Source organism: Pararge aegeria, chromosome 16, assembly GCF_905163445.1.
Source record: "Pararge aegeria chromosome 16, ilParAegt1.1, whole genome shotgun sequence".
NCBI classification, from domain to species: Eukaryota; Metazoa; Arthropoda; class Insecta; order Lepidoptera; family Nymphalidae; genus Pararge; species Pararge aegeria.
In genome coordinates, this window is record NC_053195.1 from 16228156 (window position 1) to 16250190 (window position 22035).

A 22035-nucleotide genomic window follows, 5' to 3' on the forward strand; every position below is an offset into this window, starting at 1 on the left:
AAATCACACCGAAACAGGTAATTCTTTGGTAACCACGCAAGTGGAAACCGCAGCGAGAGATAAAGAAGGTGTATCCAAACATTCCGAGAAGCGAAAATATCAGCTTCCATAAATATTGTATAAGTTACATCAAGTTAAAGCCAAGATATTCCTACCGCCTTACGTCTGAATAGAAACCATATGAATGGAGCGTACATCCGTCCCGACCGTAGTATTCATGAGTGGGGGACCCATGTTGCTGACTTTTTCCGGAATAAAATAGGGAAAAAAAAAAATTACAAAAAAAAGCAACCAAAAAGCAAGACAAATGTATTCAGTATTTTTAAATTTTTGTGGCCACCTGTTCGTGGCCACCGGCGATTTAATACAATTTAAGAACATAAAACTAACTATGATTTTTAGATATATTTCTTCTTAGACTATCTGGTAGGTAGAAATAAGTACTTTAATCATGTAGTACAGACTTTTTACGTCTTATCAAAAGTTAACTCAACGCACTCCAAGTAATGTATGTTATTGGCAAAATTTTACTACTTTAGGTTACATTACTGCAATTTACTTAAGGATTTAAAACTATTGTTAAATAAATTATAGAATTCATTACTGCGTGAAGCTATCAAGTTTAGCTATCTTTTGGTGCAAAAATTGTTAAAATCGGACGAGTACTTTCGTACCCTATAATAGGTAGTATAGATTACCAGAAGGCACGTGTCTCCTCCCACAATGAAAAGCACGCTGGCCAAGTGCGGATTGGTCAACTTCACGCGCCTTTGAGAACACTATGGAGAACTCTCAGGCGTGCAGGTTTGCTCACTATATTTTCCTTCACCGTTAAAGTTCCATACTCAATAGTTTAAAACGTACATACCTAAGAAAAGGCAGAGGTGCGTTCTTGGCACTTAAACTCGGACCCCCGAAAGTTAAGCCGAAGTCCCGACCACTAGGCTAACACAGCGTTTTCCTGAGGTTATAACTGTACTACATGACGGCCGATTGGCGCAGTGGGCAGCGACCCTGCTTTGTGAGTCTAAGGCCGTTGGTTCGATACCCACAACTGGAAAATGTTTGTGTGATGTTGATTAATGTTTTTCAGTGTCTGGATGTTTATATGTATATTATAAGTATTTATGTACATTATTCATAAAAATATTCATCAGTCATCTTAGTCCCCATAACACAAGGTACCGCTTACTTTGGGCCTAGATGGCGATTTGTGTATTGTCATAGTCTATTTATTTATTTATTATAATAAATAACATAATTATTACTCACAATTCCTCGCCCGTGGACAGCTTTATATACGCAAGCGAAAACACAATATCTGATCTGATATCGGGGTGCTGAAAATTTATGAGATTCGAACCTGGTTATCATTTTCTGCATGAAACTATCGCGTATAATATTTCATACATTTTAGGTGTACCTTATCAGCGACCGCGTAACTGTTGTACCGGATAATGCACAATTCGGTGTCATTTTTGTAAATCATTTATTCATTTATTGCATTTATCTCTTTATAGCAGACATGCAAATTTTCCAACAAATTTAAAAAGTCATTTCCAAAAATTGCACGAAGCGATTTACATCTTTTTTTCTTATACGCATGGCTGGTGTTTCTAACACCCTTCCGAGTTCTGTGTCTCCTAATTCTTACAACCTGGGTATCTTTAGAAAAAGAGTGAATAGGCATATTCTAGGCAAGCGACTCCGATCTTATGCCACATCTACGCTTTCCATCAGGTGAGTTTGAGCAAAGCGCTACTCTATTACAGTTAAAAAAAACAAATATTCTAGGAATTGTATATGCATCGTCATAATATAGTGGTTAAAATAAGGACGGAGAGTAATATAGGTTTATTATCCCAGGAAAGCAAACGATCTCTACGGGATTTGTAAAAAAACCCTAATAAATGAACAAAGAACGCGTCAACAGCTAGTTTAATAAAAAAAAGACAAGAAAGCTAACTCAACTCTTATCCTAGCCGGTTTGACAGCCGGTTGGTGCAGTGGGCAGCGACTCTGCTTTCTGCGTCTATGGCCGTGGGTTCGATTCCCACATCTGGAAAAATGTTTGTGTGATGAACATTAATGTTTTTCAGTGTCTGGGTGTTTATCTGTATATTTTAAGTATTTATGTATATTATTCATAAAAATATTCATCAGCTATCTTAGTACCCATAACACAAGCTACGCTTACTTTAGTGCTAGATGGCGATGTGTGTATTGTCGTAGTATAATTTATTTTATTTATTTATCCCATGTATTTAGCTCCGTAATATGGCAACCGTACTGAAAGAAGAATTTGCAAGAGTGCTCACTCAAGTGAAGCAAAACACTTACGAATAAAATAAGTTTTAGTACTTATTTTTGTTTATTTTTTTAAAGATTTAGGTATTCTTTCTTTTGCAACAATTTTAAATATTTTATTTGCTAAAAACTGGCATTGCGACAAAGAACGCAGCTTTTCAAAACAATAATATACCCAGTGTTTATAAATGGTATCCTTCCGAACTGGTGGGCATGACTTTTTTTGGTAGGGTTGATGTTCTTGACGACCTCCCTTGCGCAACGGTAAGCGCTTTGAATTTAAGTAGGTTTTCTCTGGTCTGGTCTGGTGGGAGGCTTTGGCCGGGGTTACCACCCTACCACGTTACGAACGACACGTTCCGGTGTCGCATAGAAACTAATGAGGAGTATTGGATAAATATAACTGCCATACCTACTCCCTCACAGGTTATCCCGCTACCATCTCAGACTGCATCATCACTTTGCTGTAAAGCTAACTTGTGGAATAAAAAATCATTTGTAAATAAAATATGAAATCATTAAAGAAACTTGAAAATTAACATGGTGTTACGTTGATACATTTTACTGAAGATTTTGAACCATAACAAAATAACCCATTACTAAGGAATCTTACGAATATGTCTCGACGAATGTAGTATTGTTTGGGCTATTAAGATTAATGCGTTCTTTTTGTCAACAGCACAGACGTGCTTGGACGTCAAGCAGGCCCTCTTCAACGGCTACTGCTACCTGTTTTCCGGCTACCCCCAAGCTTCCTGGTCGACTGCAAAGCAGGTAGGCTATATTCCCTCCTAATACACGAAGTCAGCAGTTACGCGACAGGTGGGAATTAACATAAGATATGATTAATAAGCAAGAATTTCTAACTTTTCGCATATTGGATCGAAGCAGGCGTTACTTTACAAATATCCATAATCTTAATCTATCTATATAAGAGTATATAAATGAGAAAGTGTGTGGGTATGTTCCGTATAGGCTCCGAAACCGCTAGACCGATTTCAATGAAACTTTCAGGGAATCTCCGGATTTACTTGGCGAGTAATCCTGTAAAGTTTGGTGGCGATCGGGGCACTCCTATTTTTGAACTGTCAAACTGTCAAATACTGCTTTTATTTACTATGATGATATTCTATTGATGGGTGTACATGGGTGTAGATAATGATCTTCACCCGCTCGAGATGAGAATAGAAGAGAATGAATACGGAGAGAAATAAATGAATCTATGATTAATATATGATTGCTCAGCACCAACAAATTGATATATTTAATATAAGTTTAGCTAAGTTCCTAAATTATATTCAGACATATGAATTAATATTTTTGTAATGTACATGACTTAGTATACGTTTTGGCTAGCTGAAAGTATACTAAGGATATTCATAAATAAATAAAAAAATAAGCAAGACAAAGATTATGTCTAATGTTCCGCCCCAACGACGACTTAATGACGAGGTTGCTTGGAAGCATCCGGCTCCGCTTTCGCATTAATAATTAACTAAAAATTACACATTCATATAATTACAATTTGTGAAAATTAAGCTTAATTTGCTACACTCCGCGAACAGCAGGAGAATCTGTATGGTGTAATTTATAATTACTTGAATCCGTATACTCCACACCAAACAGACCTTCGGCGATATACCCTCTACGCACGTTTCGCTCCGAAACCGGAGCATCCTCAGGAGATGTTGACTTTATAATGAATATTTGTTAAGTCAAACAACATCCTAAGGAGATGTTTGGTGTAGCAAATTAAGGTTAATTTTCATAATATTGGATATATTTTATCTTATAATAATAAATGTATTCTCTGGAGTTAAGGTCTTTGTAATGAAAGCCAAAAGAAAGCTCGCTAGTGAGCTACTTTAAGCTAAGACTAAACTATATACATTAGAAAAGTCGGTGAATTAAAAAACAGTCTGCGGATCTTTATACCTAATTATCATAAATAAGCCACAATAATATATTGTGATTTTAAATCGTCATGATAAGCATTCAATAATAATCCTTATTATAATGGATTATGGTATGGATTTAAAATCCGTATACATTCGTTTAAAAGTGAAAGCTTAATTTTCATAATAATTACAATTTTACAAATAAACTTAAGAATAAGTTAATAAGTCATCTAAATTATCAAGATGCCGAAAATTTAATTCGTTAAAGTAAATTTACTAAATAAAAGTTAATAAATAAATATGGTAGAAACACAAACACACACACACACACACACACACACACTCACACTCACACGCCCGCATGCAAACGCACGCACACACACCTAATTATGTACATAATAAATTGAATGTTGATAATGTAAACTGCTTCATAACAAAGACCAACTATTTCATAAGAAATGTGCTAAATTAATCAGATTATATCATCATTAATCTTGTAGAAATATCTCTTAGACTCCTTTAAGAGATCAGAGAAGAAAAATTACCCAATTACATCGAAAGCGTGATGTCCGATTAAAATAACGAGGGAATTAATTTAATTATAGCTCTGCCGTTGACTCCGAAGAACTCGTCGACGGGAATTGGACTCTTGCGTTAAAAGCCTTAATTGCTGTGAACTCTATACCCTGTTTATCTGCACATTTAATCTGCCAAGAATAAGTGTTAAGCGGTGATTACCCTTGCCCTCGTCGGGCACCGAACCCGTGACCTTCCTGTTTATAGTTATACGCTATTCTGTATGATTAATTTACTGCGTTTACGTGATCAAATCAGAAATGAGGAGATCCGTAGAAGAACTAGAGTTACCGACATAGCTCAGCGAGTTGCGAAGCAGAAGTGGCAATGTGCGGGGCACATAGCTCGGAGAACCGATGGACGTTGGGGTCTTAAGGTGCTGGAATGGCGACCCCGCACCGGTAAACGCAGCGTAGGTCGGCCCCAAACGAGGTGGACAGATGACATCAGGCGAGTAGCTGGGAGCCGTTGGAGGCAAGCGGCCCAGGACCGTGCATTGTGGAACTCCCTACAAAAGACCTATGTCCAGCAGTGGACGTCAATTGGTTGAGATGATGATGATGATGATGAATTTACTGCTGGTAATGAGACGCCCGATCATCATCATCATCATCTCATAAACCCTTTACCGGCCCACTACATAGCACGGGGCTCCTCCAACAACGAGAAGGGGTTAAGGCCGTAGTCCACCACGCTGGCCCAGTGCGGATTGGTGGACTCCACACACCTTTGAGAACATTATGTAGAACTCTCAGGCATGCCGGTTTCCTCGCGATGTTTTCCTTCACCGTTGAAGCAACTGATATTTGAATTACTTAAAACGCACATAGCTCGTGAAAAGTTGGAATTGCGTGCTGGGATTCGAACTCGGCCCCACGAAAGTGAAGTAGCTGCTACCCACTGGGCTAAACTTAAATATGCAATCAATAAAATCTGTTGTTTTTAAAAAAACAATTTTAATTTTATTCGTTTGTTTAAATGTAGTGAGATCTCAATTGCGAAACAGTTATAGTAATACTTTTGAATGCTCCCAAAAATCGCATGAACAGGTTAGGCGGTGAAATTATAATTATATCACTTCATTGAACCGATAAATTACGTTGAATTTCCTAATAGAATTTTCCTTTAGGTGCTATCAAAAGACAGGGCGATGTTTATTTAGAACTGTTCACACAAGCTGGGTGAGAAATTGTTGATTTAATGAATGAGGCATATTTCTATCCAGGTTCCGAGTTGATTAATTTCTAACCAACTTCCAAAAAGTGACTGCGTTTATGTGTGTCTATATGTGTGTGTGAATGTGAGTGTGCGTGTGCATGAGTCTATGTCTTGTCTGTGACCTAAGAGCTATGTTTAGTGAAAGTCGCCAAGTTGGCGCCGCCACAAATTATCGTGACTAGTAGAATAATATTCACTACATTGAAAGAGAATGAGGAGTATTCACTAACGAAATTAACCAACTGCAAGTCAATTTCGGATTGTGAACAAGTCGAACCGCCCGCTTTGCATCCGATCAAATGGAAGAAGTTGGTAAAGAGGTGCCCCAGCCCAAGAATGTGAGTAGTACTCCATGTGAGGTCTTACTTTCGCTTTATAGAGCTGGAGTCTATGGTTTGACGCAAAGTAACGTTTGCATTTACAAAATCTTTGCCAAACAAAAAACTATGGCTCCTTTCTTAGTAAAAATCCGACGAAATGAACAACGGCAGTGAATTATGTGTACTCATATACATAAAAAAGATGCACAGGCTGTTGAATGCATTAACCTTTGCTTATACCACTGTAGTCTGGTAAAAAGCAAAAGCCTGTTTACGAGAACTTTTAAAGTGAGAAGCTTTCATAAAAAGCGCACTGATAAAAAGCTGTTTGTTACAATGTAGGTCGCAATTTTATTTTGTTTGCTTTAATTATTTATTGTTGACTGTATCTAACATAAATGGTTTCTTAAAGTATTTTTTTTAATTCACATTTTATTGCGCCCTGTAAAAATAGTTTTTTTTTATTATTATACATTTTATTAAAAATATATATATAAAATAATAAAAAAAATATTATTATTATTTTATTTTCTAGCATTTATTGATTTTCATTTTTATTTATTCTTAACAATGCTTGATTATACTACAAACAACACCAATTAAAATTTATTAAAAAAATTTTTGCCTGAGATGTCAGGCTGACTAGCATGGGTAGGAGAAAGAGGAAATTATGATTATTACAATATATGTCGCATTTTATTTGTTTGTTATCATTATTTATTGTTGACAGTTTATTATTTTCATTTTTATTGCGCTCTGTAAAAGTTGTTTGTCACGAAGGCAAATGTAATGTCAAATTCAGCAGTAACGGATTGCGGCCAGTAGCGTATTCTGCTACTAAATCCATCAAATAAAATCAACAACCCGTATACTATAATTATAACTATAATATATTGACGGCCGACTGGCGCAGTGGGCAGCGACCCTGCTTTCTGAGTCCAAGGCCGTGGGTTCGATTCCCACAACTGGAAAATGTTTGTGTGATGAGCATTAAGTGTTTTTCAGTGTCTGGGTGTTTATATGTATTTTCTAAGTATTTATGTATATATAATTCATAAAAATATTCATCAGTCATCTTAGTACCCATAACACAAGCTACGCTTACTTTGGGGCTAGATGGCGATGTGTGTATTGTCGTAGTATATTTATTTATTTATTATTTATAAAAAAAAAAAATATAATCCCGTCTGCCCAGCGTGGTGATTCCAACAAACTCTCCCGTTGGGAGAGGCTTTTAGTCCAGCTGGTATGTTATAGGCAGTGGCGTGCACAGGGTTTTTGACCAGGGTATGCATAAAGCAGGTACGTGGCATAAAATGGAAATTTTCCCCTCCAATATGACATATATAAAATAATTTGGTTATGCAGTGCTTTTGTGCATGTATGAAGTGCACGCCACTGGTTATAGGCTTGTGATGATGCAAATTTTGGAAGTAGGAAAGGTATGCCAGGTGCCTTTTTAATAAACAAATATGTAGCTTGTGTTATGGGTGCTAAGATGACTGAGACTTTTTTTTATACTATGAATAATATAGATAAATACATATAGACACTCAGACACTGAAAAACATTCCTGTTCATCACACAAACATTTTCCAGTAGTGGGAATCGAACCTACTTTGACCCAGAAAGCAGGGTCGCTGCCCACTGCGCCAATCGGTCGTCACTACTATACTATACTATATACTACTATACTATACTATACTATACTATACCATACTATACTATACTATACTATACTATACTATACTATACTATACTATACTCGCGAAAAGCAGGAGAATATGTATGGTGTAATTTATAATTTCTTCAATCTTTATAGTACACACTAAACAGATCTTTGGCAATGTACCCTTTACGCACGTTTCGCTCCGACACCGGAGCTTCCTCAGGAGATTTTGACTTTATTTTTAGTTGATTTAGTCAAATTCAAGTTCAAATCTTTATTTACGTGATTGCAGGTTAACAAATTTAATCTTATAATAAAACATAACAAGTTCCGCGCTACAATCTGCCATTCTATGGCATGCAAATTATAATAACACTTAAATTATGAAATTATATTTCCACTAAAAAAAAATTATCGATACCACGCTTCAAGTTAATGTAGTGTTATTATGATAGATAAATGCTTTCACAACCTTTACAGGACCTCGAAAGTATTAACATTTCCATAAAAGATAGCTACGCAATAAATTCAATTATCATTTGCGACGAGTCCGATAAATTTGCCCAATCGTAATACTTAGGGGCGAAGTTTTCTCTCTCCACTTCCCGCTTCTGCCTCAACTACCTGGCGAGGGTAATGATCCAAGGAATCGCTTTTCTAACGCTTTCCAAATTACTTCTCGTTCGGCATCTCTAGAAAGAACTTTTCTTTTTAATCAACTTCTCAGTCCTCACTAATATTATAAAAGCGAAAGAATTTATTTTTGCTTCTTTTTAAGCTATTATCGTCTCAATCATGTACACTGTACCTACTTGACGAAATTTGAAACAGAGCTACGTACGAGTACTCTTTATCGCCGCTAATTTTATAAGAAACAACGACCTTAACTAACATAAAAAAAAAAAAAATACACACATCGCAGTCTAGCCCAAAAGTAAGCGTAGCTTGTGTTATATGCACTAATGTGAGTGATGAATATTTTTATGAATAATATACATAAATACTTACAATATACAGATAAACACCCAGACACTGAAAAACATTCAAGCTTATCAAACAAACACTTTCCGGTAGTGAGAATCGAACCCACGGCTTTGGACTCAGAAAGCAGGGTCGCTGCGAACTGCGCCAACCGGCCGTCAAACATCTCCGGCGATCACCAACCATTATTGGAAAACTCTCCTGTTGGAGGCCTTTAGTCCAGGGGTGGACTATTATAGGCTATATATTAATATTATAAATCTAACGTAGCGGTTAAAGCTCAGTCGTTAGCACGCACTTCTAACTCTTCTAAGTTATGTAAGTTTTAAACATATATAATATCTCTTGCTTTAACGGTGGAGGAAAACATCGTGAGGAAACCTGCATGCCTGAGAGTTCTACATAATTTTCTCAAAGGTGTGTGGAGTCCACCAATCCATACTGGGCCAGCGTGGTGGATTTACGGCGTTCTCATTGTTGGAGGAGCCCCGTGCCCTGTACTGGGTCGGTAATGGGTTGACATGATGATGATGATCTAAGCTTTCTTGGCTTTGGTCAAGCGTTCTACATCCTTTTTTTTTTTATAGTCCACCAGTTCGGAAGGATACAAAGTATAAACAATAGGTATATAATTGTTTGTAGTTTTTATAACTGGGAGGGTTCGGTGCCCGACGAGGGCATGGGTAATGCGCTGCGTACATAAAGTTTTCAAAGTGTGTGGAGTCCACCAATCTGCATTAGGCCAACGTGGTGGGCCACGGCCTAAACCCTTCTCATTGAGTGTACCCATGCCTGTACTGGGCCGATAATGGGTTTATAGAATGATGATAATAATAAAATAGTACAGTAATAAGACCCTAAGAGAGACCCCTGTCTAGCACCAGGACATTGATTAAGGTCGATGTAAAAAAAATTGTAAAAAAAAGTCAAAGATAAATAAATACATAAATAGTAATATGATGATGATGATTCAGTATTTCAATCTAGTATCATTAAGTGAAATTATACTTACTGGAAAAGTTTTTAGAATCGGTTCATAAAGTCCTTCGACGCTTGAGACAAGAGAAACTTTGAGAATCGATACCTACTACTAACGAGATCTTGGATAGGGTTGTCGCGCTGTTTGTGTTATCTATATTCATACTATATTACTCAAAATCATTTTTTTTAGTTGGACGGCCGATTGGCCGAATAAATAAATAATAAAAAAGTATTTATGTATATTATTCATAAAAATATTCATCAGTCATCTCAGTACCCAAAACACAAGCTACGCTGACTTTGGGGCTAGATGGCGATGTGTGCGTTGTCGTAGTATATAAATTATTTACTTCTACTTTATTTATAAAACAATACTTCTAAAAACGTTACATTCCATAATATTGTGATATGGTTTACAGGTATATTTATTTACTTGTATATAAAATATTATATTGAACGTCTTCGTCTCTAAAATATTATATTTAAGTTTAAAGTTTAAAGAATGTGTTAAAACACATTTATTACAGCGAGGTTTTATACAATTGATGAGTTTCTTAATGACAAGGTTGCTTGGAAGCATCCGCCTCCGCTTTCATCTCTCACAAGATAGAAAAATGAATGTTAAAATGTAAAATGTAAATTTTTGGTGTTGGAAAAGAGCAACTGCTGAGTTTCTTGCCGGCTTCTTCTCGGTAGAATCTGCCTTCCGAACCGGTGGTAGAGTCACTACACACGGACAGACTTGACGTTTCAAAAGTGCTTGTATTAGGCCTACTTGAAATAAATGAATTTTGAATTTTGAATTTTGTCCAAGGAAATGTACATGAATAAAAGAAAAAAAAACTATAATATTCAAACTATACAATTTTCTTTTTATTCAACAGCACATTTTTTTTCTTTGGGCAAAAATAATAAATTTTTTATTAATTTCAAGAGGCAACCCTAACGACGATGGAACTTCGGTCCATTTACACTTTGGAAAATTCCTCAAACTCGACGACAGCGATAAGCAAATTACTTTCGTCGTTAAATTAATTAAGCTGAATTATTTCATGTTCGTTATCATTTTCTTGAGAATATTTTCGCCGTTCCTTTCTTTTCTTTTGACAATAATTTCCTTTGAATAAATCTGTTTTCATTGCCTTCGTTGTACGCTTACTTTAGAAGAGTGATCCTCTTGACCGACTTTATTAGTTTATTTAGCTGGCTAAATAAACTAATAAGCCTGGGCTTCGAGTACTGTTTACCTAGTTTAATAAAACTTTTAGTCCAAAACGAGTGGACCAAAAATTTTATTAAACTAGAAACTCAATTAACTTTGGATTTTAACTAATAGTAGTAGAGCGTTTTGTGAGAGAGCTTGTCCGAAGAATCTGTCTGCAATCTCACCTGTGGTAAATGATAATGCAGTCTTAGACGGTAGCGGGTTAACCTGTTAGGGAGTATGGCAGTTACATTAAACCCATAAGCCTGATCGGTTACTACGCGGCACGTTAGAGTGGTTACTAGCCACAGCCGAAGCCTCTTACTAGACCATGCCAGAGAAAAAACTAAAATTACAAATTCCCAAGTTACCTCTTCCGGGAATGGAACTCGGGACCTCCAACTGAAAACCACAGCAGTGTGCAATTTTTATATATATGTATGAAATATATCAATAACGACTGGGAATACTTAACTACCTATTACAACAGTTAATATAAAAAATATTTTTAATCACCTATTAAAAATTAAAAATACATAAAAAAAACAATTATAAACCAATTACTTGAATGAAATGTAATTATTTTATTTTTTGTTAATTTATAATTGATACTTATTTGAATTTAATTGATCATTTTACATTATAAACATATAAATATAACATTTGACATAGCACTCAGGGCTACTGAAGACAGCGCCACTCACACATGAGTAGAAAGTAGAAGGAAAGTTAAAAGGCAGTAAAAAAAAAAGCAATGTAGCATAACCATATCACGACTCGTGCGCTGACACTTATTCAGAGCAAAAGTCGCATAAAGAAGGTCTCTGACACCATGTCAGACGATAACTGGGTGCGAAACATATAAAAAAAAAACCACAGCAGTCACCGCTGCGCTAGTGAGGTCGTCGAGAAATCACGTGAATTTTCGTCGGAGATTGCCCGACTAGTTTCGAACCGATTCAGCGCAGTCATGAGCTTGTTCGTGGGACGCTGAAAGACACACACTGATGCTGCATAAATTATTCATTTCCATGTTCCAGGTCTGCGAAGGCCTCAACATGCACCTGTCGTCAGTCCACACACCTGAAGAGGAGCGATTCGTTGTGACCGGGATAAGGCAGAGCAGCGATTACAGCGCCGGCTCAGTGTACTGGCTGGGCTCTCGTCTGGACTCCAGCGCCGAGCTGAGCTGGGTCGACAGCACCACCATGGATTACCAGGCCTGGCCGCCGTACAATGAAACTGAGGATATGGACGACGCGTGCTTAGCTGTACAAGTAAGTATAAGGCTTAGTCATCTGTGGGGAAGCTCTTTGTTATAGACTCGGTAGACCGTCGCGCCAGGAGAATTAGATATATGCGACAAATCACCCCACCGCACTCAAAAATGTTCTATATTTAATATCATCATCAATAGCCTGTCACAGTCCACTGCTGGACTAAAGGCCTCTCTCGTTGGGAGGGTTGGTGATAGCAGTATAGGTAGTACTAGCACAGAGGACGCTGCTGCCCGATCTCCGTTATATTCCCTTAGTCGCATCGTACGACACCCGCGGGAAGAGGTAGTGACAACTGTGTTCTGACCTGTAGTCACCGCACTGCACAATCCTTATCCCTATCCCTATCCCTACTAATATTATAAATGTCAGTGTAAGTTTGTTTGTTACGCTTTCAAGCAAAAACTACGTAATCGATCCTCATGAAACTTCGTACACATATTCTTGGAAGTGTTAGAAGTAATAGAGAATACTTTTTATCCCGACATTAAGCTCGGTTCCTTTGGGAGAAGGGATGAAAGTGTTTGACGATTTTACACCGTAACTCCGACAAATTATAACCGATTGAAATAATTATTTTTGTACTACAGAGGTTATAACATGTGTTTAATTTTGCCCAAACTTTGTGTAGATCTGATAAATGTGGTTGGAGATTGAGGACAGAACTCCTCAGCAGCAACCCCCTCATTTAAGGCTTAGCGATACAGAATACTTTAAATTATTTTTTAGAACTACAACTTAATTGAATGCCACATCAAAATACAAAATCAAACACAGACGAAGTCGCGGGCAACAGCTAGTATATAATATATCAAATATTATAAAATCTGCCTTTTTAATTTTATATACAGGTTAAATATAATTCAAATTGAAAAACACATAATAATAATAACAAACAAACATTAATATTTACAAAAAATATAAGCCGTCTAACTGTTAACATTTATCCAAAATTCTGGCGCTATTGCCCCTTTGAATTGATTGCATAGCCGTTGGGCTTAATAAGCGCCAGCTCTTGGGTCACCAGACGTCAATACCAATTTTTCGAACACGAAAATTTTTTGATATACTAAAATACTATATGCTGCGTTTCCAGTGGAAAACTTCGCCCGTACCGTCTCAACCCAGTGGGTTGTACTGGACGTTGCACAAATGCACCGCCACTGGGGGATACGTGTGCAAGCGACGCCTCAACTCCGAGCACGTGCTTCGGAACAACACTGTGGAAGGATCATCGGGTAAATGAAATAGTTGATTCATAACGCAGTAGTATTTCATACAAAAATGTCACCGATAGGAAGGAAGACTCCATTTAAAAGTAAGGTTTTTTATAGTCATAATTGAAGGACCAAGTAGATGGGCCATCTGATGGTAAGTGGAAAACTATCCCATAAACAGAGCAACACTTCACAGGACATACTACTACACAAACGTACAAACTTTAGCATTTATAATATTAACAAGATATTATATAATATTTACTTTTCAGGAGTATTGACAAGTCCCAACCACCCTGGTATATACGACACTGACCTGGATTACTGGGTGCACGTGCAAGGGCCCCCGGACACCCGACTCGTGTTCGTCTTCACCATCATAGACTTGGAATATCAGAACGACTGCCTTTATGATTTTATTGAGGTAATTTATCTTTATAGATAACGAACATGAAAGGTCCCAGAAATGATCCTTGCTTAACACCGTAAATCATGCTAGATAATTTTATATAATGACTTTACATTATTATAGCTTTATCAACTAGTAACACAACTCATCATGAATTCGCACGCAAGCCACAAGATACATCTCTCATGAAAAAAAAATGAAACAATTTATAAGTAATTTCAAATCTCCATATTACCAGAATCGCCTTAAACATCGCTAACAAAATGTCATAGTTTCGTCTCAAGATTCTATCGATCAAATTTTCTCAAGTTGTACTTGATCGAATGCCTTTAATTACTCACAGATAACAAAAATGGCATAATGTCCCATTTATAATTATATGGTCAAGAAAAGTTCATTGAAAAATTAAACTATTGTTCCAGTTACGAGACAGTAAATTTAGTACCAAGTCTTCAAGGTACTGTGGATCTATGGCAGAAACCAGATGGGTAGCCACGAGCAATGAAGCAATTTTACATTTTCATTCCGATTACAAGTAAGTATTTACGATATAAATTAGCGTATCACCGTAATATATAACAAAGCTATTAATGGTGATATATAAATTTAAATTTTTCCGTTAGAAGATGATATTATATACCAGCGGTAAAAAATTGTCTTTGTCCGTTTCCAAAATACAGATTTAGTATATGCATTCTAAACTTCATGGTAACAACAAGGGTACAAGACAGATTGACGGATACACACTTTTACTATCGAGAACTAGTCGTGATTACTTATAGTATTCTACTAGCTGTACCCCGCGATGTTACCTACGGTGAATAAGTCGTTAAGTTGCGTTGTTAAGACGTAAAGAAAGGACGATATTTGGTGTAAACAATACGATTGTTCCTTTAACTTTTTCAGGACCAAAAGTAGCCTATGTTATTTTCCGTCCTTTCGACTAGCTCTATGCTATAAATCAGGTCGATTGGTTCATTTATTAGGGTGTGAAGGACGGACAAACGCACAAACACACTTATAATACTATGGATTTAAATATAAAGTAGGTTTCAAAATTCGTTTATTAGCAGTAGGCCCATTTTACATGCACTTTCGAAACGTCAAGTCATGTATGTCTGTTTGTAGTGACTCTACCACCGGTTCGGAAGGCAGATTTCACCGAGAAGAGCCGGCAAGAAACTCAGCAGATTGCTCTTTTTCAATATAATTTTACAATTTACAATGAAAAAAAATATATTTAATAAATTTTCTATCTAGTGAGAGATGAGAGCGGAGCCTGCTTCTAAGCAGCCTTGTCGTTAAATTCGTTCATATTTAGAATCAGATAAGTAGTGTCCCATGTTTTGATTCACTTTCAGTGTCCAGGGTTCAGGGTTCATGGTGAACTGGCGAGCCGTAGAGCTGGCGGGGTGTCCGTCCCAAACGTTCACTTCTAAAGATGGATTAATACACAGCCCGAACTACCCGCAATTTCTATTACCAGAATTGGATTGTACCATTGATATTTTTGCACCTGCAGGTATGATCTTACCTTTATATTAGTTAAGTATAGTGTATTTTTGCCGTGTGGAGACGGCAAATACCGTTGTCACCACCCCTCTTCTTCCAGCGGGTGTCGTACAAGATAACTAAGGATAGGATAAGATAGGACTAATATAACGGAGAACGGGCAGCGTCCTCTGTGTCTCTACCATAAAGCGTGTTCATTTTATTAGGTACGCGTCGCGTCGCGTAGGTACTCGTCTCGGCCTTTTATCTTGACATACAGATGATATAAAATAAAGAAAAACTCCAGTAAGAGTTATAAAAGTCTTAAAAATAGATATTGTAAGAGATATAAACAGCCTACCCTCAAGTATTTATAACTCGTACTGGAGATTGTCTTCATTTTATATCATCTGCATACCCTGTGCATACCCACTATGAACGCCACTGCCACTGGGCTATCACCGCCTGAAAATATAACTAAAACAATTAAAATTGCAGGAAAGCGAGTGTTTCTGAACATTAGTTTTTTCGACTTTGGCTATGGAACCTTCGAGAACGGTGTCCCAATCAACGTGACGGATACAATACCTGAAGAAAACTTTTTAGAGATCCGAGTGGATTTAGAGAGTCCACCAATCCGACCGTTCCTAACCTCGAAGATTTTGACGCACGGTTTATTTGTATCACAATCTGAAATATTGAGGTTGAGACTAAGAACTGGAGAAAATGCCACGGGTGTTGGATTCTTGGCACACTTTAAAACAGGTGAATGAACATGAAGTTTTTTTTATACTTGTTTTGAACCCTCGTAGCTTTAGCTTTAAGATTACGAATGTAGGTATCGCTATCACCACTCATTACTATTTATACATTTTGTATGTGATTAACGCATCAAAAGTACCATTTATGTGCCTATTTTAATAAAGAAATATTTGACTTTGACTTTGACTTTGGTAGTGTACTTGAAGTGTTTAATATTTTTCCAGTATGGTACGTGAACGCATCACACGTAGTCAAACTGGGTGATAATACACGCGGGAGATTGACAGCTCCTAATTGGCCTGGAAGCCCGCCATCCCATACAGCAATGCGTACGCGGCTATTTGCTCCACACGGGCACACGCTGTCTGCGGCGTTTGCGCGCACTACCCTCGTCCCTAACCAGACTCTGTGGCCCTGCGGACAAGGGAAAGGATGGATCGAGGTGAGTGTTACAATATTTAAGTAGGTAAAATAAACGGCCGACTAGCGCAGTTTGCAGCGACCCTGCTTTCTGAATCCAAGGCCGTGGGTTAGATTCCCACTGCTGGAAAATGTTTGTGCGATGAGCATGAATGTTTTTCAGTGTCTGGGTGTTTATATGTATATTCTAAGTATTTATGTATATTATTCATAAAGATATTCATCAGTCATCTCAGTACCCATAACACAAGCTACGCTTACTTTGGGCCTAGATGGCGATGTGTGCTTTGTCGTAGTATATTAATTAATTATTTATTTATTATTTACTAGCTGTTGCCCGCGACTTCGTCTGCGTTTGTTTTTTGATGTGGCATTAAATTGCTGCTGTCCGCTGAGGAGTTCTGTCGTCTATCTCCAACCACAGTTTGGGCACACAATTAAACACATATACCTGTATAGTACAAAAATAATTATTTAAATCGGTTCTAATTTGTCGGAGTTATGATGTTAAATCGTCAAACACTCATCCCCTCTCCCAAAGGAACCGAGCTTAATGACGGGATAAAAAGTATCCTATATTACTTCTAACACTTCCAAGAATCTATATATATCATATTTACATTCTCCGTGGAAAAATACATGGTCATACCAATTTTTATGACAATCGGTTGAACGGGGCGGAAGTCGATACTTGACAGCGCCGCCTGGTGGGGAGTTACATCAATGGGCATAGCATATAAACCTTCTCCGTGAAAAAATACATAAGCATACAAATTTTCATAATGATCGGTCAAATAGTTTCTGAGTTTATCGATGACATATATACAAACATCCTCTTTTATATATATAGATTTAATAAAAAATTTAATCTCAAATCAAAAAATGGAAGATTGTCTCATGTATCATCAAACTTAACAATTATTCATTGTAAAGTCAATATCTCCTGAGGATGCTCCGGTTTCGGAGCGAAACGTGCGTAGAGGGTACATTGCCGAAGATCTGTTTGGTGTGGAGTATAAGGATTGAAGAAATTATAAATTACACCATACAGATTCTCCTGCTATTCGCGGAGTACAGCAAACTAAGCTTAATTTTCCTAATATATCATGGAATTCCGCAAAGTAACGCCTGCTTCTGTCCAATATTTATCAAAAGGTGAATTAGTCGAGTGTTCCTAGCTTTTGATAAAATTTAGTATTAGTTTTTGAGAGAGTTTTTGTGACAGAACTCGTCCGAGGAAGTACCGCAAAGCGCAGTCTTAAATATTTTTTCACAACTCCCTCAATATGGGGTCAAATGAAAGGGTTTGAATAATGTACATCAAATTTAAATCTATTTTTAAATTTTTATTAGGTCAAGGACAGTTACACGGACAAGAACGGAACACAATGGACCCTCTGCGAGGTGGAGAAGACTAAACGGAAGCTGGAGTCCAACGCCCCGCTGGTCATAAACTCATATCTCCACTCGTTGATTGTGACACACCACTCGGGCGAAGACGGCATGGGCTTGGACGTGGCCATAGTTGTCAACTTAGGTTAGTTATGCCCATTTTCACAAAACCTAGGGATCACCTTAATCGGATGCCTCAAGAAAAAAGCGTTCCACTCACTCTTTTGTGATGTCAAATGTTGTTGGGAACCGGCTTAAGTTAGGGGACTAATAAAAAGACACTTGACGGATGAAAAAAATATTTATTAATTTTCTCTTACGACTAGTATTACAAGGATTTTCCTAATTCAATAGCGTAGAGTCTGATGTAAATTCTGATGATCTATATTTGGTTTATTTTATAAATTTAAATCTATACCAAAAATGAAAAATATGATAATACAAATACAAAATACCACACCTTGAGGCAATTATATTTTTTTTTATTTAAAAGCGGTTTTGTATAGAGTTTCGGACAAGCTAAAATTTTTTTCACATTGTGAAATAGCATACCTGAGCTCTGTATATAAAGCCACGAAAGCCAATTAATAAAAAAATATCGAGCGTTAGAAAATCTCGAGCGAATCAGATTATTTTAAGCTAAGTTAGTTTGCATAAAAGTGTGCAATACAAAGATCTGACAATTTGAGCATGACAAATGAGGGAATCGCAAAAAAAGGACACCTGGAGATTCTTGAGGTTGGTTTTTTTTTTATTTGGATTTAAATTAATCACGAATCACGGAGATCTGCCAATTTGCGGACGAAGTAGTTAAAATCGAAAATAAGGTGTGGGGCGGACTATGTATTTCCAATTTCGCGCCACTCTGCGATTTTCTATCTCTCACTCTCTCCCACCGACTCCATTGTACGTTCCGCCACCATGATGCTATCACAGCTGATCACAACAACGGCTTGTATATACAACGCCCTTCTCATGCTTTCTCTATACCGCACTGTCTCGCACTGTCTCCATAGTTCGTTCTTGGGCACGTCTTGCGATTTAGCGTTCCGATACGATGTCAAATGACGACGCGTACAAATGATTAGGGGTTTATGAATTTAATATAACCGCCAATAAACCGTATTGGAATAAATTAAAAAAAAAAACCCTATATTATTTGGGACCTCGTGTTTCTGCAATATACCATACAATCCAGTCTACCAAAGATGATAGAGAGTTTGATAGAGACAATGACTCTTTGCGTTTCAGATGCTGAATACCACAACAAAATACTGCTGCTCTCCGATGATACCAAGTTAGAGTCATGCTACCCAAACCCTTGTCTTCACGGAGGGCGATGCGCAGCTGAAGATTCTAAAAACTTTTGCCGGTGCTCGGGATATTATACTGGTAATCTTTTGTTACAATATTATATTTATATAGAAATAGAGCAGCGGAAAGGAGGCCCAGTTGTATACCTTTTTTTATAAACCAAGCAGATGGGTCCTTTGAGAACGTCATGGAGTACTCACACATGTTTCCTCCCGATGTTTTCCTTCGCAAGTTATATTTGTAATAATTTTTTTATTAGTAATAATTGACGGATCAAGCAGATGTTCCATCTAATAGTAAATGGAAAACCGTCGCTTATAAACAGAGCAGAACTTCCCAGGGCATGCAAGGAGCAAGTCCTATAACGTGCCGATTTAGGTTCCCCCTTAAATATTACTTTAAAAAGAAAGTAATTAAAAATAACATTTTCTGTGATCGGGCCACTGCGTGTACCGATCACTGCACCGTCATCAGTTTACGCAATCGTCGAGCCTCGTGGCCATAACTAGGACGTGCACTTCGGGCTGCCACTCGACGCGTACTCTTTGTCAATATCATTATATCATTTACATATCATTGTCAATTATTATCATTGGAAACACAGTCCACTTATCAATCTCTATCATTTATCATCACTCCACAAAGGACTACATCTACCCAACATGCTGCAAAATTCTAAAAATTATAAAGATTGTTAAACTTCAAAATGATGTTGGAAAAGAGCAATCTGCTGAGTTTCTTGCCTTCCGAACCGGTGGTAGAGTCACTACAAACAGACTGACTTGACGTTTCAAAAGTGCTTATTAATTAGGCCTGCTTGAAATAAATGAATTTTGATTTTTTTTTTTAATGGTACGGAAAAACATCGTGATGAAACCAGCTTGCCAGAGAGTTCTCCATAGAGTTCTCAAAGGTGTGTAAAGTCCACCATTCCGCACTGTGCCAGCGTGGTGGACTACGGCCTTAGCCCCATCTCATTATGGGATATGGACCCGTGATAGTAACTTTTGAACGCTCTATAGTATGGCTCTTAATGCTAAAAAATGTTTTCATGTAAAATATACAAGAAATAAAGAACCACTTGTCCCTAGTTACTCAATTGGTAATGTTGTACTGCAAGATGTACCGGAGATCCAAGACTTCACTATTGACAAAAAGCTAAATTTCAGATCACACATGATTAATGTTGTTACTAAAGCTGCGAAGCCTTTGGGGTTCTTAAAACGTAATACGAGGGGGTTTTCCATTAAGACTCAAATTATATTATACTAGCTGTTGCCCGCGACTTCGTCTGCGTTTGTTTTTTGATGTGGCATTAAATTGCTGCTGTCCGCTGAGGAGTTCTGTCGTCTATCTCCAACCACAGTTTGGGCACACAATTAAACACATATACCTGTATAGTACAAAAATAATTATTTATATCGGTTCTAATTTGTCGGAGTTATGATGTTAAATCGTCAAACACTCAACCCCTCTCCCAAAGGAACCGAGCTTAATGACGGGATAAAAAGTATCCTATATTACTTCTAACACTTCCAAGAATCTATATATATCATATTTACATTCTCCGTGGAAAAATACATGGTCATACCAATTTTTATGACAATCGGTTGAACGGGGCGGAAGTCGATACTTGACAGCGCCGCCTGGTGGGGAGTTACATCAATGGACATAGCATGTTCGTTTTCTCCGAGGAAAAATACATGGTCATACCAATTTTTATGACAATCGGTTGAACGGGGCGGAAGTCGATACTTGACAGCGCCGCCTGGTGGGGAGTTACATCAATGGACATAGCATGTTCGTTTTCTCCGTGGAAAAATACATGGTCATACCAATTTTTATGACAATCGGTTGAACGGGGCGAAGTCGATACTTGACAGCGCCGCCTGGTGGGGAGTTACATCAATGGACATAGCATGTTCGTTTTCTCCGTGGAAAAATACATGGTCATACCAATTTTTATGACAATCGGTTGAACGGGGCGGAAGTCGATACTTGACAGCGCCGCCTGGTGGGGAGTTACATCAATGGGCATAGCATATAAACCTTCTCCGTGAAAAAATACATAAGCATACCAATTTTCATAATGATCGGTCAAATAGTTTCTGAGTTTATCGATGACATATATACAAACATCCTCTTTTATATATATAGATAATGCCTTAGTGAGAAGCAGCCTCGAATACGCAAGTACTATCTGGAATCCTGCTTACAGCGTGCACTCGCAGCGCCTTGAAAGTATACAGCGCGCTTTTACTCGGCACCTGGCTTTTTATGTCAGTGGTCTTTCACACGGACAGCCATATAATCAGCGATTGGCAGTGTTTAAAATGACATCTCTTCGAAACAGGCGAGATATTCTCGATCTGTGTTTTTAACATAAAATATTACAAAACAAAATTAAATGTAACAACCTTCTCAATCATATATCTCTGACTGTCCAGAAGTTGCAAATCCACAAATTTTTTTCATATACCATTTACTAAATCCCATCTCGGAAAACAAGCGCCTATTATACGTATTTGTGCGAAATACAACGAGTTATCTATAAAGATATCTTCCATGACTCACAGCTTTAAGAAAAAAAACTCACCGA

General features: G+C 37.5%; 1 protein-coding gene across 1 annotated transcript in view; it reads left to right on the forward strand.

The window, feature by feature from the left end:
* Positions 1-22035, forward strand: part of LOC120630656 — a 147082-nt gene that overhangs the window by 108237 nt on the left and 16810 nt on the right. The window contains exons 10-19 of the mRNA XM_039899920.1: positions 2987-3081; positions 12195-12431; positions 13528-13669; positions 13921-14072; positions 14480-14592; positions 15419-15579; positions 16047-16313; positions 16535-16752; positions 18084-18267; positions 19374-19514. Of these exons, the coding sequence (XP_039755854.1) occupies positions 2987-3081; positions 12195-12431; positions 13528-13669; positions 13921-14072; positions 14480-14592; positions 15419-15579; positions 16047-16313; positions 16535-16752; positions 18084-18267; positions 19374-19514 (1710 nt within the window). The remainder of the gene's footprint in view (positions 1-2986; positions 3082-12194; positions 12432-13527; positions 13670-13920; positions 14073-14479; positions 14593-15418; positions 15580-16046; positions 16314-16534; positions 16753-18083; positions 18268-19373; positions 19515-22035) is intronic.